Source organism: Crocodylus siamensis, chromosome 5, assembly GCF_052110815.1.
Source record: "Crocodylus siamensis isolate JL-2025a chromosome 5, ASM5211081v1, whole genome shotgun sequence".
Classification (NCBI taxonomy): Eukaryota; Metazoa; Chordata; order Crocodylia; family Crocodylidae; genus Crocodylus; species Crocodylus siamensis.
Genome location: NC_143399.1, coordinates 133,607,658 through 133,634,939, shown reverse-complemented (window position 1 = coordinate 133,634,939; position 27,282 = coordinate 133,607,658). Strand labels below are relative to the sequence as shown.

General features: G+C 45.9%; 1 protein-coding gene and 1 long non-coding RNA gene across 2 annotated transcripts in view; one reads left to right on the top strand and one right to left on the bottom strand.

Annotated features, from left to right (window-relative positions):
* The window catches only part of LOC149864616 (uncharacterized), a 57,902-nt gene that overhangs the window by 13,067 nt on the left and 17,553 nt on the right, over positions 1-27,282 (top strand). The gene's annotated exons all lie outside the window — the stretch shown is intronic.
* LOC149864617 (uncharacterized) lies at positions 987-20,105 on the bottom strand. Its single transcript, XM_090048396.1, has 3 exons — positions 19,781-20,105; positions 6,446-6,749; positions 987-2,504 (listed from the first exon to the last, which is right to left on the bottom strand). The coding sequence occupies exons 1-3, from the start codon at positions 20,103-20,105 to the stop codon at positions 1,961-1,963; spliced, it is 1,173 nt and encodes a 390-aa protein (XP_089904522.1). The 3' UTR covers positions 987-1,960.

Below are 27,282 nucleotides of genomic sequence, written 5' to 3'. Positions count from 1 at the left end.
TTTGGGAAGATAGGAAGTTCCCATCTTGGAACCGGAAAAGAACCAAATCATATATTAAAAATCAAACATCACTTATTTTAATTGTATTTAAAAAATACATTTTTGTCCTGATTTATGTGCATTTGCATCTTATATCTAGAGGCAGTTGCATCATAGTTCAAAATCCAGCCTTACGCTTGTATATTGTGTGTAGAGGATAAAATATGTGGTGGGGTGTGAGTGGGATGTGAGTATAGTGGGTGAGGTGTGTGAGGGATGGGTGTGGAGGGGTCATATTGCATAGTTCCCTGCACTCCTACTCCAGTCCCCAGCTGCAGGTGGTGGTAGTAGCACTCCCGCCTGAATCCCCAGCCACACATCTAGCATGCAAGCCAGTTCCACTCGGGCCTAAAGCGTGCTGGTCCTGCACTCCCACCCCAGTCCCCAGCTGCACATGGTGGCAGTGTGTGGAGCCAGCTTTAACTGGCTCCATAGCACACAGCTCCTACACTCCTGAAGCATGCAGGGCCAGCCCACCCTGGTTCCATAGCACGCAGCTCCCTGCGCTCCCAGCCAATGGGAGTCCCTTGCCCTGGCCCGGTGGGACCCTTACCTGAATTCCCACTCTCGCAGGCAGGGAGGCTGTAATCAGCCACAGGCTGGCAGGGCAAAAGCTTCTGCCAGACAGAGGCTTCTTGTCTGTAGTGCCCCCTAGCTCAGGACTGGGACAGGTGGGGGAGTGTTGGTTAGCAACCAGAGCTGTGCCTCCTGCATGGAGGCGCTGGCTTGAAGAAGGGCAGCAAGGGTCAGCGCTTACAGAGGGCCCCGTGGGCCAGATGGAATTGCCTGGCGGGCTGGATCCAGCCCATCAGCCATATTTTGCCTGCCCCTGGTATAAGTACACAACTTAACAAACAATTAATAGCAGATAGAAGCAGTGATTAAAAGCCACTGCAGCTGAACATTTACATTTACTAAGCATTTTCTTGTATGACTGCTGGCTTGAGATTGTCTTTGTTTTTGGTAGTAGATTTTGGTTGTGTGTTCTAATAGGTTTATGTGAATTTAAATTTAGTTTGAAGATGTGATTTAGTTTGTCATATGTTGGAGATTTTTCCCCCACTAACTGGTTTGAGTATCTTGTATAGTTTCTAGGGCCTGCTTCTGCTTCTTTTGTCATGAATCAGATCAGAATTGAGCTATCATGGTGTCAGTTATTTAAAATAAATGACAAAAGAATAGCTGTGATAACCAATTGCTGCAGTACTGTTGCCAGCACAAGGTGCCCGAGGGAGGCAACAATTGGGTTCATTGCCCGGTGTGCGTCGCGCCAATAAACACACTGGGGGGAGAAGTAGACAGAGTTTATTTGAGCTCAGGTAAAAAGCGCAGGGAGACTATTGTCTCAAATCCTGCGCCCCTAGCCCTGCAACAGTGTATATTTATACCCTGGTCACTTTCTGCAGTAGTTTTCCACTAGCTGGCCCCCCCCATCCCCCTTTCTCTCCTCCCTTCTTTCTCTGAGCGGTGTTCTTGCATTCCACAGATAACAGTTTTTAGAGAGTTTCAGCTTGCTTGCTACTCATCCTGTTTTCCAGTATTACAGGAGGTTACAAAAAGTTCAAAGAAAGGGTTACAAAGGTTCGGGGGGGGGGGCTGGCTCGCCTGGGCCTAGAGCAGAGGGGCTTCATCGACACTCGTGGTCTTCCATCCCTCTGAGTTACCTAGGGTTATGCCCAGTGACACCAACAACTCCCCCCTTTGAGAATACTCAACAAAGTTTTGGCTGAGTTTTCTCATATTCTGAAGATAAAAGATGATTAAGTGTTTGGGAACTGAGATCTTCAATGCAGGGGGATACACAGACTTTGCACAGGAGGGCATTACAGCACGCAAATAAGAGGAGGGTAATTAAACACAACACAACACCAATGACCAGGAGGTGAAGGATGCCCGTTCCTAGGCCTCCGAGTTTGGGCAACTAGCTCCAGAGGGAATCGAAAACAGTGGGTTTACGTTCCTGACTTTTCCACTGCTTAAAAGCCTGTTCGGCCGACAAAATGTGTTTGTTAATATCTTGGGAATTTTCTGGAATATAAGTACAACATTTGTTCCCAGTTAGAGCACATACCCCCTTCTGAGATGCTAAAACATAATCTAGAGCCTGACGGTTTTGAAGAGATAATAAACAAAGTTGATAAATCTCGGAGTTAAGGCTCTTTTCAATAGCTAAAGTGTCATTGGCAAATTTTGTAAGAAACGCAGAAAGTTGATGATACAGCTTGGCTAACCGGCCCACTCTGTACGACGGGAGAAAGATTATGCCAAATCTGTCTCGTGATGAATCCAGTTCTTGTGTCTGTCGACCTTTGCCACTGTGTGGGGAAACTAGTAGGACAATGTGAGGTCCTTTCCACTTCTCTTGGAGGGGCTCATCCTTCCAGGTACGAACGAGCACGGAATCCCCCGTCTGTAACGAGTGGACTGGAGCATCCAGCGGAAGAGGCTGCAAGTCTTTAGTGTACCTATGGAGAGAAGAAAGAACAGCAGACAGAGAGCACATATACCGTGAAAAAATATTACATTCTATTTCCCACTCCCCTGCTAGAACCGGCGTCCTGTTCATAGGCCATGCCTTTCCAAACATAATCTCAAAGGGGCTAAGCCCTAATCTTCCCTTGGGGAGGGCACGGATGCGAAGCAGAGCAAGGGGCAAAGCATCGAGCCATTGCAGAGAGGCCTCTTGGCAGATCTTTGATAGATGACGCTTGAGGGTTTGATTTGTATGAGCACTGGGGATCCGGGAGCTCCCCCACTGATGGAATGAGGGCATGCATATGGGTGTCAGCAGGTCTCGGTGTCCTCAGGGTGGCAGCATTTTTAGCTTCTCTGTCCGCTTGGGTGTTACCCCTGGCTACGTCTTGATCCTCTTTCTGATGAGCCTTACAGTGCATTACTGCCACTGCCGAGGGAAGTTGAACAGCTTCCAGGAGTCAGAGAATTTGGGGTCCATACTTCACTGGGGAGCTTTGGGCTGTCAGCAGTCCCCTTTGTTTCCATAGGCCAGCATGGGCATGCAGTACTCCAAAAGCATACCTAGAGTCGGTATAGATGTTGACCTGTTTCCCTTTTGACAGTTCTAGCACCCAGGTTAGGGCCACCAGTTCAGCAAGTTGAGCAGATGTTCCGGCGGGCAAACCCTTGGCCTCAACAACATCATAGAGGGTCACAACAGCATAACCTGCCCTCCTTTGCCCTTCTACAACAATGCTACTGCCATCAGTGTACCACTCACAATCAGCATTCAGAAGTGGCTGATGCTGTAGGTCTGGACAGCTGGAGTACTGTGCATCTATGATGTCTAAACAATCATACCCTTGCTCTTCCGTTTCAGGTAAGAGAGTAGCCGGGTTGAGGGAGGGGCAGGTTTGCAGAGTCACTTCAGGATTCTCCAACAGCTTAGCTTGGTACCGAGCCATCCAAGCCTGGGTGAGCCAGAGACCTCCCTTCACGTCTAGCAGAGCCTGGACCATATGAGGGGTATACACCTGCACGACTCCTCCCAGAGTTAACTTTTCAGCTTCCTCAAGTGCTAGGGCAGTTGCCGCAGCTGCTCGTAAACACGCTGGCCATCCCTTGGAAACTGGATTAAGCTGTTTGGAGAAATAAGCAACGGGACGTTTTCATGCCCCCAACAATTCAATAAGCGCTCCCAGAGCCATCCCTTTTCGTTCATACACATACAATTGGAAAGGTTTAGAAAGGTCCGGTAAACCCAGGGTGGCGGCTTCCATTAGTTTCCTTTTTAGTATTTTAAATGCCTTGTCGGCTTCTGAAGTCCAATAAAAGGGGTCATGGTCTGCCCCTTTTACACAGTCATATAGTGGTTTTGCCCATAGTCCAAATTCAGGGAACCATATTCTGCAAAAACCTGCCATGTCGAGAAATGCCCTGAGCCGCTTACGGTTGCTTGGGGTGGGAACCTGGCATATAGCCTCCTTTCGCTCTTTTGAAAGCTGGCGCTCCCCCTGTCTTATGCGAAATCCCAGGTATCGTTCTGCGGGGAGAGCAATTTGAGCTTTATTTCGAGCCACCCGATATCCTCGAAGTCCAATAAGTTCAGAAGGCTTACAGTGGCGTTAAGGCAAGAGTTTAAATCTACAGCAGCAATTAATAAATCATCCACATATTGTAACGAGAACTTCATGCTCATTATTCCAAGTCTTTAGCTAAGGACTGGCCGAAAAGGGTGAGAGAGTTCTTAAATCCCTGGGCTAATACTGTCCAACAGAGTTGGTTCTTAACCCTTTTCTGTCCTCCCATTCAAAAGAGAATATCTCCTGGTGGAGGGTGTCAGCTGGAATTGTAAAGAAAGCGTCTTTCAAATTAAGAACTGAGAAATGAGTATACTGCCCCCCTATGGAGGCCAGCAAGGTATACGGGTTTGGGACGAGGGGATGAATAGTTTTAACCCGTTCGTTAACCGCCCTTAGATCCTGCACCAGTCGATATGTGCCATCAGGCTTTAGTACAGGCAAGATAGGAGTGTTCCAGGCTGACCGACACTCTCGCAGTATGCCATACTTTAGGAAACAGTCTATAGTCTTCTGCAGTCCCTCTTTGGCTTCCTTTTTGATTGGGTACTGCTTGATTCGTACCGGACCTTTTCCCAGCAGTAGTTGGATATTAATGGGGGGTTGATGTGTAGCCTTTCCGGGGACCCCCCTTGCCCACACCAAAGGGTATACCTGGTCTTCCCACTGGTTCCACTCCGGGGGGGGGGACTTCATAGCCAAGGGTTCAATCGCGAGGGTCATTATCCATGCATTTTCAGGGGGCAATGCGAGGGTTATTTCATCCTGGGTAAAATGCAGTGATGCGCCTAATCGACAAAGCAGGTCTCGTCCTAGCAGGGGTGTTGGGCAGTCTGGAAGGTAGACCAATTTGTGAGAGAGAGCCCGGTTTCCCAGAGCACATTCTGCAGGAGCATACACTGGGCACTGAGTCTTTTTTTCCCGTGGCACTCACCACGGTGAGAGAGTCTGCTACGGGAAGTTGAAGAGGTTGATTTACAGTGGTCCGTGCTGCCCTGGAGTCTACCAGAAAGTCAATTTCTGAATTCCCCACCCGTATTTTTACTCGGGGCTCCGGGGGTGGGGTGGTCCGTTTCTCCTGACACCCCTACTCCTGTCCTTCCGCTGCCATTACAGGAGTACAGTCTCTCCCTTTCTCTGGGTGTTCATTCTTCCAGTGTCCCTCTTGCCGGCATAAGGCACACTGGTTCCGTCCCAGGCGTCTTTTTTGTGGGCCAGGGCGCCCGCCCCCACGACCCCTTATACTTTTGCCTCTCCCACCTTCTTGTGGCCTTTCTCTGACTCCAGCCTGTACTGCTGCTACTAGCATTCTAACTTGTCTCTTTTCTTCTTTTTCCTTTCTGAGGGTATACGCCCCGTTTGCAGTCTCCAGGATTTGTGCTACAGACATACCCATTAAGTCTTCCCTTTTTGTAAGAGGTAAGATGGGTATGATCCACAGGGTTGTTAGGGTCCCATCTAGGGTCTGCTAGGGGAACCACATCTGCCGGACCAGGAACATTGACGGGATCCCTTTCATGCCTCCGCTGTGCTTCCTCCCTTGCTTTGGAAATAACTTGACTCCGCTCTACTTCAGATAACAAGGTTCGCATAAGGATATTACAATCGTCCCAATCAAGCTTGTGACTAGCTAAACATCCCTCAAAGACAGAGATAAACTTACTCGGGTTAGTTGAAAATTCTCCAGCCTGTGCCTTAAAAGCCACCAGGTCCACCGGATTAAAAGGTACATGGGTGTATACTTGCATGGTCTGGGCTGCATGCCCATCTGCCCCAGGCCGGGCTATTACAGTTTTAGTAAGTAAAAGGTAAAATCCCACTGCGGGAGGAATCTCTGGAACCGGGGGCATCTGATCTTTATATGGTGGAGGTGTTAAAGCCGAAGGGGACACCGACTCGAGCATTACAGTGGTTGGGGGGGGAATGCTGAGACTCAACACTGACAACTACCGATCCTATCGGAGTCAAATTACACTTCTGCAAAATATCTGTCTTATTTCGTAAAGCCATAAACAATTGCGCATACACATGTTCATTCCACTTACCCGTCCACTGACAAAACAGGAGTAATTGGAGGATTGTATTATAGTTAATTGACCCTTCCGGAGGCCACCTTTCCTGATCCTCCAGTTGATAGTGAGGCCATTCCACTGTACAGAACCTTTTAAGATTATTTTCAGTCATTAGATCTGACTTAAACAGTTTCCAGTTAGTCAGAATGCATTCTAAGGGTGTACACTGTGCCCTGCCAACCGTATTCTGTCCCTGCCCCATACTCCAGGGAGACACTGGGCATCCCCAGGTCCTACAGGGAGACACTGGGCGTCCCCAGGTCTTAACGGGTAATGCTCAGACTGCTGAGCTTATCCTACCTTGTCCGAGGGACCGGTTCCACACCGTCGCCCACTATTGCTTCTCCACTATTTGAGCGCGTTGCACCGTTGTGCCCTCCAGGGTCGATCAAACCACGTCTCTGCCGAGGCCCCCGATGAAACCACCGGTGTGCGCTGGGCGTCAGTTGTTGCCGCAAGTCATTGACCCCAGGAGGGATCCGGGCAAGGCAAAATGTTAGCCTCAAGCCCCACGTTGGGCGCCAAAAACTGTTGCCGGCACAAGGTGCCCGAGGGAGGCAACAATTGGGTTCATTGCCCGGTGTGCGTCGCGCCAATAAACACACTGGGGGGAGAAGTAGACAGAGTTTATTTGAGCTCAGGTAAAAGGCGCAGGGAGACTATTGTCTCAAATCCTGCGCCCCTAGCCCTGCAACAGTGTATATTTATACCCTGGTCACTTTCTGCAGTAGTTTTCCACTAGCTGGCCCCCCCCATCCCCCTTTCTCTCCTCCCTTCTCTCTCTGAGTAGTGTTCTTGCATTCCACAGATAACAGTTTTTAGGGAGTTTCAGCTTGCTTGCTACTCATCCTGTTTTCCAGTATTACAGGAGGTTACAAAAAGTTCAAAGAAAGGGTTACAAAGGTTCAGGGGGGCGGGGGGAGCCTGGCTTGCCTGGGCCTAGAGCAGAGGGGCTTCATCGACACTCGTGGTCTTCCATCCCTCTGAGTTACCTAGGGTTATGCCCAGTGACACCAACAGTACTAAACAAGCCCCCTCTGCAATTCTGTGCTAATAAAAGGGGAAATTTACTAATATCCTTGATAAATTTGACAGGGAAAATAATCAGTCCTACTGTGTTATACATAGATTATCTCTTTGTCTGCTTGAAACCTATCAGTAAATTTATCAGGTAAATATAATTGGCTTGGATGTGTTTCATGCTTCTTACATTAGCGATTTAACTCTTCTTATGAGTTTACATTTCATTAGCTGTTACCTGCATAATTTATAATCTGTTTTTTAAGACAGATAATTTTACACATTGAGCCCAATCTGTCTTCCTTTTAAGTTAATGGGTGTTTTGCTACTGGAGGAAGGTCAAGGCTTATAATGCATAATTCTAATATGTGGATATAACTATCGACTAAAAGAGCAGCATATGCTATCTGCAGAATAATACAGCTATTTTGCAGGATTTCAGCTGCGTGGATTCAATTGTTGTGGAAAGGACTTACAAAATGTTTAATTACTCCTTTCTGAGAATGTTCTGGCTCTTCCTGCAGTGCTGTGTACTAATGCCCTGCAGTGGTCATTTAAAATAAAAAATATGGTGTCCTTTAATACAGTGGTTTTCAACCAGGGGGGATGCAAGCAGGTTTCAAGAAGTCCACCCAGGCTGGCCCAGTGTGGGGAGGAGCTGCCTTGGCCTCCCAGGGCAGAGGTGAGTCCTGAGGAGGGGGTGGGGGCAGGCCCGGCCCGCCCCGCCCCGCCCCACTTGGCCCTACAGCCTCCATCTTGCAAGTGGTGCTGCGAGCGGGAGGGCAAGGCTCTGTGCTGCTGCTGCTGCTCAGGTGAGTGAGGCCCCAGGGCTCCCCCCCACCGAGCCCCACCTGCTGCACATTGGGCCATATGAGCACGGCTGAGGAGCTGGGCAGTTGTGATAGTGGGCCCACAACAACAGGTGGACCATGGAGTTTTTATAGCATGCTAGAAGGGGCCTCAGGAAGAACAAGGTTGAGAAACTCTGCTTTAAAACACCTACTTTTGGTGTTTATTTTGTGCACCACAGTGAGTTTGCATTATAGTAATATAAAATTATACACATTACAGAGTATGAAAATAAAATTTGAACTAGCAAGCAAAACAAAGAGAACATTCAGAGTTAAAGATAATATATAATCTTGTTGAGTAGCTGATGTGCATTGATTGTGTGTATTTTGGAGGAGGAGATATGATGAAACCCTTCTGGACTGACAGGAACCTTTCTGCAAATTGCAAATATGCCAACTCTTTTCTGTTCCAAAATGTGATGTTATTGAAATTGTTTATTGATGTTATTTGAATTTTTTGCAAATTATTTGAAAAATATATCTATTCATGTTAGCTTTTGATGAATACATAAATACACTGTGACTTCAAAAAGGGACAGGGATAGGCCAAGAAGCTACAAAACTTGGCAAATTTAACTGGGTCTTTGAAGGTGTCCAGGCACTGTAGCTGGATTATAACTGCCATGAAATCAGCCCACTGACTGAAAAGGGGATTCATGGCAGTCATCACTTGACTATATTCTCAGATCTTGATATTTTAGTTAAAATTTGGGGGTGACATTTTAAAAGCTCTGTAAGTGAGTTAGCCACAAGCCCCACCTTTTTAACAGTGGTTTTGGCTGAGAATAGATATTAAACTTAGGCTTTCCAAGTATCTTGAAAGTAGGACTTAAATTCATAAGTCATATACAGTACTGACCCTCTGAACATCTTTGATCCTAATTAGTAAATCCACAGACTAAAAAAATAATACTATTTTAATATTGTCCAGTTAAATCACTCAGTCTTTTTTCTGTGATTCTAAGATGGCCTGTAATGCTGAGTTATAAGCAACAGACTGGAAAGGAAAACAAAGAAAATGCTGAGTAAAAAATATAGCAAGAGAATATTTAAGCGTTGACAAAGTTTAAAAAAAATGCCACTGGACAGTCTGTTCAATTATTCATTTTGCCAGCCTGCTTGATAATTTATGCAATTTATAATGAAGAATCTTATGTTTTAAATCTCATTAAATGTCTATTAAATACAGCATTTCTTCATACTGAAGTAAAATTGTTTTTGCTTAATTTATAACCTGGTTTTCTTTTTTGTAGCAATTTTTCTGTGAGGATTAGATCAATTATTACATTGTTCACATAGTACGTTTCCTAAAGAACATTTAATCCTGTTTTAATAAGTTTTTTTTGCTTGGCAATACAAGGTTGGCTTGAACCAAGAAACCTCTTCTGGAGTTTTAATGTCTCCTTAAATCAGCTCAGAACAGAGATGACTTACAGAGAAGACTCTACCAGTTTTTTAAGCCTTCCAAAAAAGCAGAACACACAAGTTTAATACATCAGGTTAGGCATGCAGAAGTTGTTGTTTGTGAATGCATTTATCTGTTTAAACAACCTGAACAGATGGGGCTAGAATTTTTTTATATACACATTTAGAGGCTCCTTTTTAAACTATTCATGTGGTCCCCAGTTTTACAGGGTGATTCAGGAGACAAATGCTAGCATTCACCCAGAGCCTCATTTATCAATATGGACCATACAAAAACCTTTGCAAGTCTTTAAATCAACACTAGATCAATATTTTAAATGGTTGATTTCAGTCACAGGTGTTGGGCTAGATACCTGGTAATAAGTAGGGCCATCATTCTATATAGAGGATATCTGACTAGATATTAAAATCTGTTGTTTTGAATCAGGCTCTGCAATGACATAAGTGTCAGCCCATTCAATTCAGCTGGTAAAATTGTGCTTCCTGTAGCATAACTAGTAGTGATCGAGTTGGTCATGAGCCCCAAGTACTGAGTTAAAGGGACAGGACAGCACTTGGGGAGAGGTTGAGGTGGCACTACTGTTAGAGGAGGTGCCACCAAATTCAGTGTTGATGTGTTCAGGTGGCAACAGGATTCAGCAGCACTTCCCCTTGCTCCTGTGGCATCTCCCGTAGGGTAGAGCACTGTGTTTTGTGTAAATCTTATGAGTTATGCCTCTGTACACTTTTGTATGCTTTGTCAAAGATCAGAATAATTAGGTACAAGACTGAAAAGAAAATTAAGACAAATACCACTGATAGAAACAGTGGCATCATGCCTTATAAAAATATAAGGCAAGGACATTGTACTTTATTTAAGAGAGTGTGTGTGTGTTTGTGTTTGTGTATATACATTTCTTTGGATAGTGAATATATACTATAGGAAAAGATGCTTTTATTTTTGAATGCTGTACATATTTCTCTCTTTTTAAAATTTTACTGGAGGTGGCACACACTACAAGCATATTGATACAAATTTCACTATAAGTTGGCATAAATTATGGTCTTCCCTGGGTATAAAATGCATAGTATTCTTAAAATAATCCATGTAACAGACCGGCAGATTTGATTATTTTCTTTGGGTTTTTTTATGTGTTTGAATGCATGACTACTTCACAAGGTTAGCACAAAATTGTCAATCCGATTTTAAATTTTAGTCTCCTAGCTATTGTATATGACTTCTATGTGTATAGATATTTTCTGTAGTTGATGGAGGAAATTCACATTTGTCATCCAACACAGCAAACAAGCTGAGGAGAAGAGGGATGAAGTACTACTTCTGAGTATTGGCCAGAAAGAGGTCAGTAGGGAATTTTTTGGTAAATCTTTTTTATTGTAACTTTTAAGTGGTGAGAGCTGGATTGGAGAGTGCTAGATAAAAGAAACTCCAGAAAGGTAGCTGTAGAGTGTGTACTGAACATGCTTAGAGAGGGCAGGGAGATAAGAGCTGGGATGTAATTGGAGAGGCAGTTGGATGAGTCCTGCCATTCAATGATGGGATTTTATAAAGATGTGAGATTAAAGTGGACAAAATGTTTTCATCATTAGTCTAAGGCATGCACCCAAAAATATTGTCCCATGTTTTTTCTGTGGCTGATGCCTTTTTGCAGAATGTGAAAGAGAGGGTTGTCTTGTTGTAGGATTTTTCTGTTTAAGGATTTACTGGTGTTGTTTCTTAGACTATTTATTACATTTATAAAATTCATGGTCCACTTGTTCAAAGCATGGAAATTTTTTATTATTTAGAAAGTATGAATCTCATGCATAAGTTGTACGTTACTGAAAAAGAACTGTGTCTTATCTGTAAAGAGCCACCACAGTTAGTTTAAAAGATTCCAATTTAATACATTATATTGCTATGGTTTCATTCTATGAGATTCAGAAGACTTCAGCGTTCTCAAGTTCAGGTAGGTGGGGCCTGCAGTGGGTGGGTGCTAAGCAGCTGTGGGAGGCAGCTGAGAGGAGCCAAGGAGGGTCAGCCCCCTCCCCCCAGCTCCTACTTGGCCGATCTGCCCAGGGAGCCACGCAATGAGTCCTGCCAGCATGTGTGACAGTGAGGGACTAGGGGAACGGGTGGGCACTTACCTGCCCCCTTCTCCAGCAGGACAGGGACAGAGGCAGTGATCTGTTGGGAAGAGATGGCCTCTATCTCACCCCAACGGGAAAGAAGCTTTTTTACCTGATTTGGTTGACCTGCTTGACAGAGCTTTAAACCAGTGTTTCCCAACTGGTGTACCATCAGTCAGCTGGATGGCATTTTGGGCTGGAGCCATGCCCCTGCCTACTGTGGACACATACTGTGGACCATACTGTGGACGCAGACAGATGGGGAGCATGGCTCCAGCCAGGCAGAGAGCATGGCTCCAGCCCAAAATGCCGTCCAGCTGACTGTGTACCACCCCTCCCCATTGGCGTCCAGGTGCCCCCCCCACCGTCAGTGTCTGGCTGGCTGTGCACCACCCTCTCCCCCCACCCTTGCTCCACACCCAGTGTGCCGCGGTGGTTTTTTATTTAAGTAAGTGTGCCGTAGGGTGAAAAAGGTTGGGAAATGCTGCTTTAAACTAAAATTGGGGGATGGATGGACCAGGAAGCAAGTCCAGGAAGTGACAAACACATAATCAGCAGGTCAGTAAATACAGCTGAGCTTACTCCTACCCCTGCCTAAGGATGGGACTCTCCCAAATACACAAAGACGCATGGGGCTTCTGTTGGCAGGCTTAGCTGCCTTTACACAAATGCCAGGAGCATGGGGAGCAAACAGGAAGAACTGACCCTTCTGCTAAGCAATAACAAATATGATCTCATAGGGATAATGGAGACCTGGTGGGACTCTACCTATGACTGGACCACAGGTATAGATGGATGTACGTTGTACCGGAGGAACCGTGTTGGGAGGATGGATGTGAGGGTGTAACTATGTCAAGGAGGAGTACACTTCCCTGCTAGTTGACTTTGGTACCAAGGAGGGCAACTCAAAACCCTCTGGGTTAGAATACAAGGAGAACGTGGTGAAGGGGGTATTACTGTGGGAGTCTATTACAGACCTAACCAGGAGGAAGAGCTCAACCACAAATTCTCTAGGAAACTAACAGAGGCTGTACGCTCTCGGTGCATGGGTGATTTGAGCCACCCTGACATCCCATGGGAAGAGCATTCAGCTAAATCTGAGTGGTCATGCAGTTTCCTCACCTACAATGACAAGCTCTATCTGACTCAAGAAGTCCACGGGTTGAGAAAGGGTGAGGCGGTGCTAGATCTGGTTCTGGCCAAAAGGGATGATCTAGTGAGTGACCTGAGGAAGCTTGGTGACAATGATCACAAGTTGATCACTGTCTCTATCCATTGCAAAGCTGGCAAATCAGTCAGCAACGCTGAAATCCTCAACTTTAGAAAAGCTGACTTTCATAAGCTCAGGAGGTTGGTTGTCAAGGTCCTAAAAGATCATGATTTGACAGGGAAGGGAGCCTAAGATGAGTGGTCGCTCCTTAAGGATGCAATCCTAAAAGCACAAGGGAAGTCCATTCTGGTCCATAGGAAAGGTAGTAAAAGGGCTGGGAGACCCCCTTGGCTTAGTAGGGAACTCATGGACCTCCTGAATTTTAAAAGAGAAGCTTATAAGGGTTGGAAGATGGGAAATACCTCTAAAGAGAACTACGCATCACTGGCCTGCATCTGTAGTGAGCAGACCAGAAAAGCCAAGGCTAAAACCAGGCTCAAAGTGGCTATGGGAATCAAGGACAATAAAAAGTCCTCCTTCAGATACGTGGGAAATAGAAAAAGGGCAACATCAGACACCTGCTGAATCAAATGGGGTAGCTGACGTCTGACACCCAGGAAAAAGCTAATCTCCTTAATAATTACTTTGCTTCAGTTTTTCATCACCCTGCCTGATAGAATGCAGGATTATGAGGGTACAGGTGATCACATACTTACATTTGTCAAAGACCTTAATGGGGGAGCACCTTGAGAGGCTGGACATGCATAAGTTAGCGGGCCATCATGAAATGCACTGGAGAGTGCTAAAAGAGTTGACTGATATCATTGTGCAACTAATGGCAAGGATATTTGAGAACTTGTGGCTCTCAGGAGAGGTTCCTGAAGATTGGAAGAGGACCAATGTGGTGCTTATCTTCAGGGAAGGAAGATCCAGGGAACTACAGGCTAATCAGTTTGACCTCAATCCCTGAAAAGATCATGGAAAAAATTATTAAAGAATCCATCAACAATAAGCTAACAGAAGGCATCATCCTGAGAGACAGCCAGCACAGCTTCATTACAAGTAGGTCATGCCTGACCACCTCATCTCCTTCTATGACCAGCTGGCATGTCACCTGGACAAGGGGAATAGAGGCTGATGTCATTTACTTGGATTTCAAAAAAGCCTCTGATTTGGTCTCCCATGATGTTCCCATGACAAAATTGGGAACTGCAGCCTCGACAACCTTATGGTCCAATGGCTGGGGAACTGGCTCTGTTCTCGGACCCAGAGAGTGACAGTCAATGGAACTGAGTCCATATGGCACATACTGACCAATGGCGTCCCTCAGGATTCGGTTCTCGGACCAGTACTCTTTAACATATTCATAAACTACTTGAATTCAGGTGTCAGAAGCAGACTGCCTAAGTTTGCAGATGACACCAAATTATGGGGAAGTGTGGTCACACTAGAGGATAGGCTGGGGATTCAAGCTGACTTGGACAGGTTCACAAAATGGGTGGATCAAAACCTGATGACTTTCAATGTAGAGAAATGCAAGGTGCTCCACCTCGGAAGAAAGAACCCACGTCGTACTGATAGGCTCGGCAGTGCTACATTTGTTAGCACTATGATCGAAAGAGACTTGGGGGTCATGGCTGAATATAAGCCATCAATCCTATGCTGCAGCTGGCAAAGCAAATAAAACCCTGGCTTGCATCTACCAGTGCATCTCAAGCAAGACCCATCTTCCTGCTTTATTTGGCCTTGATGAGGCCACAGCTGGAGTACTGCATCCAGTTCTGGGCTCCACACTTTAGGAAGGGCATGGAGAAGCTTGAGAGATTCCAAAGGACAGCCACGCACATAATCACAGGACAAGAGAGAGGCTGAGAGGCATGGGACTCTTCAGCTTGGAAAAGCGTAGGCTCAGGGGGGACCTGATGGCAGCCTATATCAGGGGTGTGCATCAGGATCTGGGAGAACGTTTGTTCACCAAGGCACCCCAAGGGGAAGACAAGGTCCAACAGTCACAAACTGCTGGAAGACTGTTCTAGACTGGACATAAGGAAAAACGTTTTTACTATCCAAGTCTCTAGAGTCTAAAATAGACTCCCTCCAGAAATGGTGCAAGCACCTACTCTGGACACATTCAAAAAGCGTTTGCATGATTATCTTGCTGGGATCATCTGACCCCAGCTGACTTCCTGCCCTTTAGGGCAGGGGGCTGGACCCAATGGTCTATCCCTAATGTCTATGAAATCTATGAACTTCAGTGTTCTCAGTGGTATTATGAGAGTCAGAAGACTTCAGTGCTCTCAGTATTTTAAAGTACCATAACAGAAGCAGCTGCGTATTTGTGACTAGACACAGAGCAGTGTTTCTGTCTGTGAGTAATATATGCCTTATTTCCTGCTTCCTCTTTGTGTATGGCTAAAGCAATATGATGTTATTTGTCAAACAAAAACTTGGTGAAGCATTGGGACAGGTTCCCCCTGCATCAGCAGTAAGATGTGGTGGGATCTAATGCGTGATCCAACAATCATACCTCCCTCCATGTACATGTGACATGGCAGGAGGCATGATTGTGTGAATTGCACGTTACACCCCATCATGCCTTTAAGTTCACATGTAGAGGGGTCCTAAGTTATCTTTCTGACGGATACGAATGCTGCTTTTAGCAAGCTGGAGATGAATGCAAGGGTATGGAGAAATCAAACTGAAAATCTTTTCTGTAACTCATTGGGAGAAATTCAGTTTTATTAAAATGCCGTAACTAATAAGGAGCAGCAGAAGAATTATGACAGATGCTGAGAGACCAAGAGACCCCTTGTAGCATGACATAAACACTTTTAGCTTCTTTCATTCCTTGGAGTCTCAGAAGAAGGGTGATTTCACCTAAAAGCTTTCTAAAACTTTTTTCCAACTACTCGGTCAGTCTAATAAAAGATATTACATCTATCCAAATAAATTTGCCTGTCTTGTCACATGATGTGAATCTGTTGACACAGTACATATGCCATTCTAAAATATACCGCTAAAGATAAGATGCTTTTTGAAAGAGAATTATTTTTGTGGTGGACCTGCCATTTTTGTGAAGCTACTGACAGGGTGAATATATGCACGCTTGTCTTTATAGTGCTAAAAGGGCATATATAGTATTAAAATTATAATGTGTACCCAAGGCCTTACGAGTACCTATTTATATAAGTCTTATCACCATGGAATTAGAGTACTTTGAAAGAAGATAAAACAAGGAGCTATTGGGAAAGGAGAAGGGGGGAGAAATCAAGAATTATGAGGGAAAAGAGAGGGGAATAAGATAAAAGGAAAAAATACAAAATGAAGGGAAAGAAGAGGCAACTAGAAGAAAAATGAAATTACCAAAAGGTCAAACTACATATAGATGGGCCACAAAAGTGAGGAGAAAGGGTAGAAGTGAATAGAAAGGAATTTGTCAACTGGCAAATTTTCACTGAGGCAGAACACTTTGCTCACATATCAAAGCCTTCAATTTCTCAGTTACATTGTTCTTATCCCTCTCTCTCATTTTTTTGGTACGTGTGCATGATCAGAAGGAGCAATCTGATGAAGCAATCCAGTGAAGGTCAACATGTTATAGGAATAACTTTGCCTATATAGCTAGTTATCCAATACAAAGTAAATATATTGATCTATTCACTACACTGAATGTAATTAGATAAAAGCTATACATTTTACATGAACTATTTTCCTTTTTCATTTTTTCTAATAACAAACATTGCTGTCAGCTTTATGTGTAAATGGAAACTGACTTTCAGCTCACATAAAAGGTGACACTTCCATGGCTGCCAGTTGAGGTACAACAGTTTACACAGGTTAAGGATCTGGCCTAGGGACTTTGATAGATGTGGGCATGAAGAGGAACTGCACTGGGGGGGGGAAAAAAAGAGTAAACTTTACTTCCCGAGGAAGTAAATTAGCAATTAAAATTCCCCAGTGTGTTTCTGTGTGGTTTCCAACCCCTCTCCCCATGGCCCACGCCCCTGCCTTCCCTCTCTGACCCATCCCACAACCCTAGTTTTATTAGATATTTCTGTCTTGGTTAGAATTGAACCATTCTAGTTTAATATTTATGTAAATTGAGAATTCCTATGAGGTTAACAGGTGAATTCCACAGAGAAAAAAGCTTTCAATGTCACTTTTGTTTTGCCTTAGATAAAGGAAGAGAGTCATAGAAACAAATTTCATTGTTTAGTCAGTCAGCAAAATATAGGCTCTGAATGGTTCAGGCTGAACTATTTAGCCAGTCTGCAAGGAATATCAAGTAGTATATTAATCCAGTTTTGACAGCCTTGCTTTAGTAGAGATGAGTCTGAGTTTCCAATTTTTGTTCCACATTAAGTTCTGTTAATCTTCAAAGTTTAGGTGATTTTTAGAACTGAGTCTCATTATGGTCTCTTCTACAGAAAATGTCCACTTAATAATTTTGATGTGGGTCTGAACTTCAAATTTTTTTGAATTTGGATTCAGATTTAAAATCACTGGCTAGGTGAGGGTTAATGAATTTCTGTGAGTTCAGACACCCCCACTCTACCATCCCAGCAAGTAAGAAGGACCAAGTGTTCTTGAAATCTTAGGGCATTTTTACATTTGTTCTGACTCATTCTGGTTAGAATGCATCGGAGCAGACTTGGTACTGCAGAATGCTCCAGCGTGCTGCAGTACCTCATGCATTAAGCATCTTCCGTGTCAAAATGGCAACAGGGGTGCTTTAACTAAAGCTTGTTGAACAAGTTTTAGTTAAAGTGCCACCACTGCCATTTTTAAACATGGGATTCTAAATACATGAGACGCTGGCAGTTGGGCGTCCCGTTCCTCCCCTGGCTTGTACCCACCAGTGGTCTCACCTGCCACAACTTAAGCAGTAAGCTGACTAGGGACCATCTCATTGGAGGAATGGGCTCTCAGTTACTTGGTCCTTGTCTCCGTTACAGGCCCCTCCACTTCTGTTCACTTTTGCTCTAGCTGCGCCTATTAGTTCTGAGCCCACTCCTCAGGACTACAGGCTTCAGGTCTTAGCCAGCCCCTCTCAAACAAAAATACCCTGCCACAGGTATTACAACACCATAGGTAGCTTGCTTCAAGTCCCAACCAAAAATAAAACCAAAAAGCCTTGGAGCATACCTGCTTCCTTAGTGCGCTGCTGCCAGTCTCTCTAGCTAGGGTGTGTCTCCAGGTCACTCTTCTCTGGCTCTCCTTCAAGTCAGTCACCATCTCTGCAGGGAGCTCCTTCCCATTTGGACTCCTGCTGTTTCTCTCCCTCTGTGTCCAGAGTTGGGGCTTCATATAGTGGAAAAGGTATTAGTACAAGAAAACCGTCAACATCCCAGTTTCTCCAATAACAGGGAAGGGCCCGTTACAACATTGAAAATTAAATTAAAGACAAACAAAGGAACTCAATGGGAAACATGAAGCCTCTGATGTGTGTTAACCAGAATATTGAAGTCAGGCATCATCTCTGTTGTTGCAGTGCTGAGCCCTGCTTCAGGGTAGTCATTGCTCATGAAAGATCTAAGATTTGATATGTAGATTTTCATTACAGAATATGTCTGCTTACATACATATGTTGATCCAAACAGCACAAGCATCTTCTGGGCATGAGCCTTGATCTTTGGAAACCTTTGTTCATTGAGAAAAGCATAAAAGCTAGGAAGTGGCACTGATGTGAATTGCTCTGCAAGCAGTGCATCACACTGCAGGTCAATAAGCTCAAGTTGGAGGTCACATGGAGAATTGTCAACATGCAATGTGAAAGGGAGACAAAAGACAGGTTTCATAGTTTCATAGTAGGGTCAGGAGGGACCTGAACAGATAATCTAGCCTGACTCCCTGCCACAGGCAGGAATGAATGCTGGGTTCACAACACCCCAGACAGGTGATCATCCAACCTCCTTTTGAACTTGCCCAAGGTAGGGGCGGGGACCACTTCCCTAGGAAGTTGATTCCAGATTTTGGCCACCCTAATTGTAAAAAATTGCCTCCTGGTCTCTAACCTAAACCTGTTTTCTAACCTAAACCTGTTTTCCATCAGCTTATTACCATTGTTCCTTGTCACCTCAGGTGGTGCTGGGGAGAAAAGGGCTCTACCTATTTGCTGTTGATCTCCCCTGATAAGTTTGTAGGCAGCCTTTTTTTATCATTTGAAAATCCTTGAATTGTGAGAAAATTTAGCATGCAAGTCCATTGGTAACAATGTGTATTTTTTTAGATTTTGATCACAAACAGTAATCTGCCACCATGTAGAAAAATGGCCAAAATCTTTGTTTCCTATCTTCCTGATGGGAGAAAAGGAGTGACTTCATTATATATGACTTGATGCTGGAATATAGTTCATGAGCAAAAAGCCCCTTACCTTACAGTTGTGAATTCATATCGTTCAAATAGCCCATGATATCAATGGCAAATGCAAAATCAGAGAGCCAATCCACATTGTTCAACTGTGGGAAATCCAAATCTTTTCCTTTTATGTTAAAAAATAAACCAATCTTGACTCTCGGTTCCCACACTCATTTCAAAACATTACCCAAACTAAGCCATCTTACACTGATATGAAACAGAACATCTGTGTGCTCAGATTCAGATTCCTAAAGCAGAATTAGAAATTGCCTGTGGTTTTAATCCTTTTGCTCAAATTTAATTGTCCCTTTTTGTAACTGTGTCCACAACAGTGCTTAGTTTTAGAACACTTCTACAGAAGACCTCTTGATGAATAATCCAGTGAAGAAAAATAATTTTCTGTTCTGAATTTGTTTCTTTGACTTGATCTTGAATTCTTTTCAGCAATCCAACCTGTTTGCCTGTCAGGTTTGGGCTTCCATTGGTGGTCACACTCTCAAATTTTTTCCAGTACATTCCTAATTTTGACACACATTGATTTACTGCCTCCAATAAATCTTTTGGAGTTGTTGTGTCTTTCATTGACTGCTTCAATGCCTATTCTTTTGCGAGTTCAAAATTTTCAGTGATTGATTCCTCAAATGGAAATCAAAAACTGGGCTGTGTCTTTGACATCACAACTGTCACTGGGTGTCAATGCAAAATATGAGAAATCATTTACCTTACTTTTCAACTGTTGGTGCAGGTTCTCGGAGATATCTTCAACACATCTCATAATAGTCTGCCTGGACAAGCTAACATTCTCAAACTGCTTTTTCTTGTCTGGGCATAAAATTGCAGCAGACTCGACCATACATTCCTTTACAAATTCTTCAGAGAATGGTTTGTTCTTGATGATTTTGTGTGCAATCACATAACTCTTCTTATAATTCCATTCTGTGCTGCCAATGCTGTTGTAAAAAAAAACTTTGCTCTTTCTGCATTCCAGCAACCATCTCCTCAGCTTTCTTTGCTTTTTCTGGGGCAGATAATTTCTCATATTTGGATACATGCTTGGTCTCAAAATGCTGATTCAAATTGTATTCTTTGAATAGTTCCACACTTTCTTTGCAAAGTAAGCACACAGCTTTTCCACCCACATCAGCAACAAAAAATTTAGAGGTCCATTCTTTATTGAATATTTGGCACTTAGCATCTGCTTTCCTCTTCTTTGATGTGCTATATCCAAATTGTTATTCTTCTGTGTAGTGGTGATATTAGGGATATAAATATCATTAAAAAAGTTCCATTTAAACTTTTCTAATTATGGCATGTCTCAGGGCATTCCCCTTGCCCTGGCCTCTGTTCTTACCAGTCATGTAAATGTCCTTGCTGTAACAGCCACTCAGGTGTTCGGGGGAACTTGGCCAGGTAGCAAGGTAGGGCCTGCAATCCAGCATGTAACAACAGGCTTGGAAGTCACAGGCAGCATGCCACCAGGGATATGTGGGCCAGTAACTACAGCAGGAGCACTGGGCCTCCCATGAGGACACAACATGGCTGTGGCCCATGTACCTACCAGTGCCCAGCCCACCCTGCATCACCCATGGCTCCGATGACAAGCAGTTCCCAACTGCAAGCCCAGGACCTGCACAGCAAGGAGCCAGACCTGCCCATTCTATCCTGGCTGCAGCAAGTGATTGCAGGGTACAAAGCAAGGAGCCAGCCTGGCAGCACCTGGTTCCTGGCTGCAAGGCTGGGATCTGCATGGCAAGGCCCGTCCTACATAGCGCAGCAGGAGCCGGCTCTGCTTCCCCCCCAACCCGATGTGGTAGGACCCGGGCCATCCCGTCCTGCCCCGTACAACATGGCAGAAAACGGCACAGCCCTCCCCTCGCCCATTCCTCTCACCAGCACGGCATGACCTGACCCAGCCCAGTCCATCCTGTCCTGTTCCACGCAGATGGCAGGAGCCAGCTCAGCCCATCCCATCCCCTCAGGACAGCAGGACCCATCCCATCCCGTCCTGCCCCTCCCATGTGGCACAACCTGGCTTGGGCTCAGGTCAGGTTGGGGTTGGAGTTGGCTGCGTCACAACCAGACCCTGAGCTACTTGTTGCTGTAGCTGGCACTTTTTGTAGCCGATGGCTGGTGCCCCCGACCACCTTGTTGGCTTTCAGACAGGCAGCCACCATTATCTAAATTTTGGCAGGGCCCTGTGGGCTGAATGTGGCCGCCCCTGCCATAGAGCTTGAGAGTCAATACAAAGGGATACAATGTCTTCGAGAATGTCCTAAAAAACCTGGAATTGCAGGATTAACTTTTTGTCATAATGAAGTTGTACAGGTAACCCCTGCTTAGCACTTGTATTGGTTCTGGAAGAACCGAGTGCTAAGTGAAACAGCATTAAGCAAAACCCATTTTCCCATAGGGTTTAATGTAAATAAATATAATTGGTTCCTGTGCTTCTGCCAGCCCTGGCCCTGCTGCTCCCAGAGAAGGCATCGGCTTCTCCCGGCCTCATTATTCCATCGCTGTGATGGCTCCTGCCAGCCTGCACTTGCTAGCCACCAGCACACCTGTGCGCTGCCCCAGCTGCCTTGCCTGTGAGGCCTGAGTTGGGGACCTGCCTACCCAGCAATTAATGGTGGAAAGGCAGGGATTAATGGTGAGCAGCGGGGCTCCAATGGGTGAGTGTGTGACTGGAGAAGAATGGGTCCTGGGCTGCAGCCCAGGCACGGGGGCTCTGCAGGCTTGGCTCCACTGTGGCCTGGGGCGGGGGACACTTCTGCCGGCCCTGGCCTTGGGCCCCGTATTTCTGCCGCCCTCTTTGCCCTGGGCACCGGCCCCGGGACCTTCACTTACAACCCCCGCTGCCCCTTCTCGCTGCCACCGCCGCTCCTCCCTGCCTGCTGGCTGCTCCAGCACCACACACCAGAGCGGACTCCAGGCTCCTGCCACCCCGCCTTGGGCCCCACTGGCCCAGGCTCCATGCTTACGCTGCCAGGTCCCCCATCAGCCCTTCTTACCACTGCTTCTCCCTGCCCACTTCAGCACCACGTGCCGAAGCAGACCATGGGCTCCTGTCACGCCATCCTGGGCCCCACTGGCTGCTACTCACCGTTTCACTCGATGCCACTACTTCACCCCACCCCCTGCACTGAGCATTAAAATGAAACCGGTGAGCGCTAAGTGAAACCAAGTAGGTATTTTTAATGAGCGCTATAGTGAAACAGTAGTAAGCAAAACTGCGTTAAGCAGGGGTTGCCTGTATTTAAAAAAAGACCCCTACACTTTTACATTAGCTCATAAAAATGCAATTTCAGAAATGTCAAAGAACCCCATACTAACAAGGAAAGAGATCTGTATTTTATATTTGAAACACTTCACATTCATTTTTTTTCAAACTTAAGTTTAATTGTGTTTGACCCCAATCAAAGGCACTTACAAAGTTCAGTCCCCTTTGTAAATGCCAAATATTTCCATAGACCCTAGATTCTGCTCTCTGAAAAGCCCTTTTAGAACTCTGAGGATTGCATTTTTCTTCCCTGATTTTTTTTTTTTATCATCATTTGAAAAAGGGTGATTTCTTTCTTGTCTTTAGTACGTAGCAAAAATCAATATATCGCTTGCTGGATTTACTAATTTTACCCCTCTTATATTTAGTATCTTGTTTTCATTCCATTACTTCCTTATTTTTACTTGTATAAAAAGAGAAAAATCTAGAAAAAAATCTCTCTTTCCAGAGTTCAGTCAGATCCAGGGATTGACATAGTTCTCTGACAGTAAACTTACCTGGTGGATACCCGTGGTAGAAGATTTTACAGTAATTTAGGCCCCCTTCCTGCAGAGACTCATAGGTCTTGTTGCACAGGACACTCAGCACATTTTATTTAAATCATAGTAAGCATTACCATGCCATATTATAAGTTAGAGCTTGTTTTAAACAGTCACAAGGTAATGCTTATTAAGATCTCACCCCACTTTGGGCAGGCCTGGAGCTGGCTGTGGCACCCTCTTCCTCCTCTTACCCCTCCCCAACACTGACACTGCAGCTCACACATGCCTGGAACCTGCACCCTCCCTACTGTATCCAGCATTGCCCAGCCCAGGAGCACCTGTCCATGGTATGCTAGAACAAGTCGGGTCTCTACCACTGGTGGCATGTGGAAGGAGGCACAGGGAGCCGAGCCTGCTGCTGCTGCATCCATGAATTCTTATCTGCCCTTCCTATGTATACTGTATGGAATTTTCATCAAGCTACACAGATAAAAATCTCCGTACATCCTCTGCTCTGCTCTTTGAAAGAAGTAATATCGCTCCCTGCTCAGTGTGCCTAAATGGCTTGTTTTCTCTCTGTTTTGTTATGGAGGTTCTGCCAAGTGGCTGTCTTGTTTAGCAACATTTGACTTTTATGCCCTCACGAATAAGTGCTTCAAAAGCATAGGTAATGAGTATTCTGGAGTCAGCTAGAACAGTGAGCTCAAAGAAGTGTCAAAATGCCAATTATCCTAGGTTTTTACCAGCCTTTTTTTAAATGTAAAGTGTAATTATTTTTGGAAAAGGAACAGAAAACTCTGATTATCCTTTTTACAAAAGAACCCTGTGGAAATAACAGGCCTGATATTTTAACAGAGCATTAGGCTGTGTCCAGATGTGCATGGACGTTTGGTTCTCTGGGGATGACTAGTGGTGGCAGACCTTGTGCTGCCGCTAGCTGTCGCTGGGGAGCACCTGTGCCACGTGCCCTTCGGCACTTAGCAAGTTACCCCAGGTCCGGTAGGGGAAGCTGAGACCAGCATTGAACTGGCCCCAGCAGCCTTACCTGGGGTCTTGGGGGGCCTCCCAGGGCTGCAGCAGTGACGATCCTGCCACACAGAGCCTGGCCTACAGTAAAACACAGCTCCAGCTGGCCAGGCTCCAGCTTTGGGTGGTGCATGCTGCTACCATAAAGCACCACTCCATTTTTTTTTCCACCAGTTTTTGGGGGGTTTTTGACCCCTGTATATCCAGGGATCAAAAAAAATCCCTCCACGCTGCTCCCTTGCAGCACAGTGAACAACAGGATGTGTGGTATGTGATGCCCCAGATGTGTTTGTGGCATTATATACCTCGCAGCTGTACACATCTGGACACAGCCTTAGACTCTAGCAAAAAGGCTTATTTAATTTTACTTTATAATCAGAAGTATAAGTACTTCTGCCAGTGCCCCTTGCCCCCCACCCATAGCCCCCTGCCCTTGCAGCCCCCAGCAGGAGGTGGCGGCTGCTGCAGTGGAGCAGAGCCTGGCTCCCCCCTGCTGCCTGCCTGCTGCAGACTCTGGTGGGGAGGCTGGCTCCTCACCATGATGTGTGCTCCTGTGGGGCAGGGGGGACCCATGTCCCCCTAGATCTATGTGTGGGGTGGGGGTCAGGCTGCATACTGCAGGCTGAAGTGGGGGGAGGGCTGTCTCCCCCTACCGCTGCATGCCTGCTGTGGACTCGGACGGGGAAGCTGGCTCCCCACCACAGCTGTCACTCCCGAGAGGGCAGGGGGGACCTGTGCCCCCCAGATCTGTGCGCGGGGCAAGTGCACACTGCCCATTGCAGTCTTGGGCTCCCTACCATGCTGCCCTTCCCCAGGGCCTCTGCAGCCCAGCAGGCATGACCCAGCACAGCAGGAAGCAGCAGAGCCACATGGAGAACCTGACGGCACTACAAGCTCCACGCTGCCCTGTTGATGCGTTCCTTTTGCACATGGCTACAATGGGGATGGTGGTGCGGGGTTGCAGTCAAAGCTGCCATGCACACAGGGGGCATGTTGCACAGGGGCATGTTGTCAGAGCATCACAGCTCGCAGCAACAAGCAGCTTCTCCATATTGCTGTGCTGTTCCCTGCTGAGCAGGGTCATGCCGGCTGGGCTGCAGAGGTCTCTGGGAAGGTCAGCAGAGCAGGGAGTCCGAGTTCTCAGTGGGCAGCCCGTGCCTACCTCTGCCCCACGTACAGATCTGGGATCTGCAGGTCCCCCCTGTCCTCCAGAAGTGTGCGCAGTGGCCCCACGACTCTGCCTCCCAGACAAGCTTCCTGCAGCTCCATCCTGCTTCCTGCTGGGAACCTGCAGCCATACATTGTGGTCCTGGGCCCCAAACCCTACATACCACCCAGCTGGGCAGTAGCCCCAGCCCTGCCTAACTCCCTTCTTCCCTCCATATGGGGGCTCAATTCCACCCTCTTCACCCCCACTTACCTGCATGAGCTGCTCTCCCGGCTGCCTGCGGCTATGTGCATGCACATTCTCATGTCACTTAAGACTTTCATGAGGACTTTTGTCTGCTATGGCCCTCTCAAGTTGTTGGTCAGCTGGTCTATTATGGACTAGCCACTGCTATTTTCTTCAGGCACCATTTTTTTAATCAATTGAGTTTTCTTTTGTAGTGCAAAAAACCCTCCACACTTAAAAAACCCTTTTTGTGCTGCTGTGGTTAGAATTGTTATTAATTTGTTATAGTAGTTTTGGAGTGATATAGCTATGATGGTCCTGGAATGTGTGCTAGGAAAGTATATTTTGGGAGGTGTTTATCTTTCATTGAACCAACTGCACAGTTGGGAGACATTTTAGAGGAGCTTTCAAGCACAAAGTTTTTTTCATTAAGTTTGAGAAGGAGATGTGGGTCCATATTTGGGATGGCACCCTGTTAACCACTATATACAAAAATCCAACAGACTACATATTTACATCCACAAAATCAGCAGTCATCCCAAATACACTGAGAAAACTGTAATTTAAGTTAGACCGTTGGGTACCACCACATCTGCTCTGAGAAGAATACTTGCAATATCTACCTCACCATCCTGGAAACTGCCTTAATCCAGCAAGAACACTCCAGCAGAGAAAAAGGCTGTGTCTTTAAAAGATCCACCCAAATACCCTACATTAACCTAAACAAAAACCCTTGCTGACTGCACACTTCCTTGTCACATACCATCCCAACTGGGACCCATAAAAGGGGTCATCAGCTACAGTCTCTACTTGAAAAGGATCAGAAAATAGTCTTCCTTCTACCCCACTCTTCTGTCTTTCAAACAACCCCTTAAGCTCACAAAACTCATCATCAGAAGTGAGCTCCCCACTTATCAACAGATACCTGATGGGGGAGAAACCTGGATTACCAAGACATGCAAAACTTGCCAAATCATGTCCCCTATCACCACATTAAACGCCACCTCCACCCCCAGTGATGAAATCATCAGAATAAATGATATTACATATGTCTGTCCCAAAATGTGGTATATCTCATCCCGCGCACCATATTTCCCTATGGAAAATGTGTAAGTGAAATTAGACAAAAACCTATTTAGACAAAAACCTGACTGCAGCAGTGGTCAGGGGCTCCAGGCGCCCCCTTCCTCCAGCTTCCCTTTCCTGCATCTGCCCCTGCCACGGGTAGAGGGCTGCAGCAGAATGGCTCAGCCCTCAGTGCCAGAGAACCCACAGCCCAGGGTGCCTGAGCAGTGTAGTGCAGCAGGGGAGCTCATGGCTATGAGTGGGTTAGGGTTCTTGGGTCTGTGGTGCAGCAAGGGGTTGCACAGTGCAGTTGGGAGAAGCAATGTGGGGAGGGGACAGAGGACAGGCAGTACAATAGGGAGGTGCTGGGCACAACAGTTGGGGAGCATAGTACAGTAGGATGCATAGAGAGCAGCAGTGGAGGGAGCACAGTGCCATGGCGGGGTGGGGGTGTTTGGGCACACAGTGTAGTGCTTAGTGTCACAGGAGGTGTGTGGGGTGCAGCTGCAGGGGCACAGAGGTCAGCATGGGGGTTCATGTGGCCACCCAGTACCCGTGGCCCTTGCTGGTGCGACCCCTGAGGAGCTGGACAGCTCCTCTTTAGAAAGAATTGGGGCAGGAAAAAGGTAATGAATGGGGATGCATTAACGAAGGTAGGGTGCTTTTCACAGAACACAAAACAACCACTCCCTTTCTGACCTCATAGTTCTCATACTCAATGGAAATTTACAAAACACCTTCAAAAGATTAGCCTAGCAACAAACATTCACAAATTTATAGTTCTATGGGAAAAAGGAGGCAAGTTTTTAGATGGAAGAGAATGCTGGCAGTAGATTTAACATTTTTCCATCCCAGATATGACACATACTTTGTTGGAACAGTTGTTTCTCCAGTCCATCGTCCTGACAGCCACATATTCATGAACACTGGCAGTGCTAGCTGGAAAAATTTTTACTGCCTAGGAAAATGCAAGGACTGACATTGT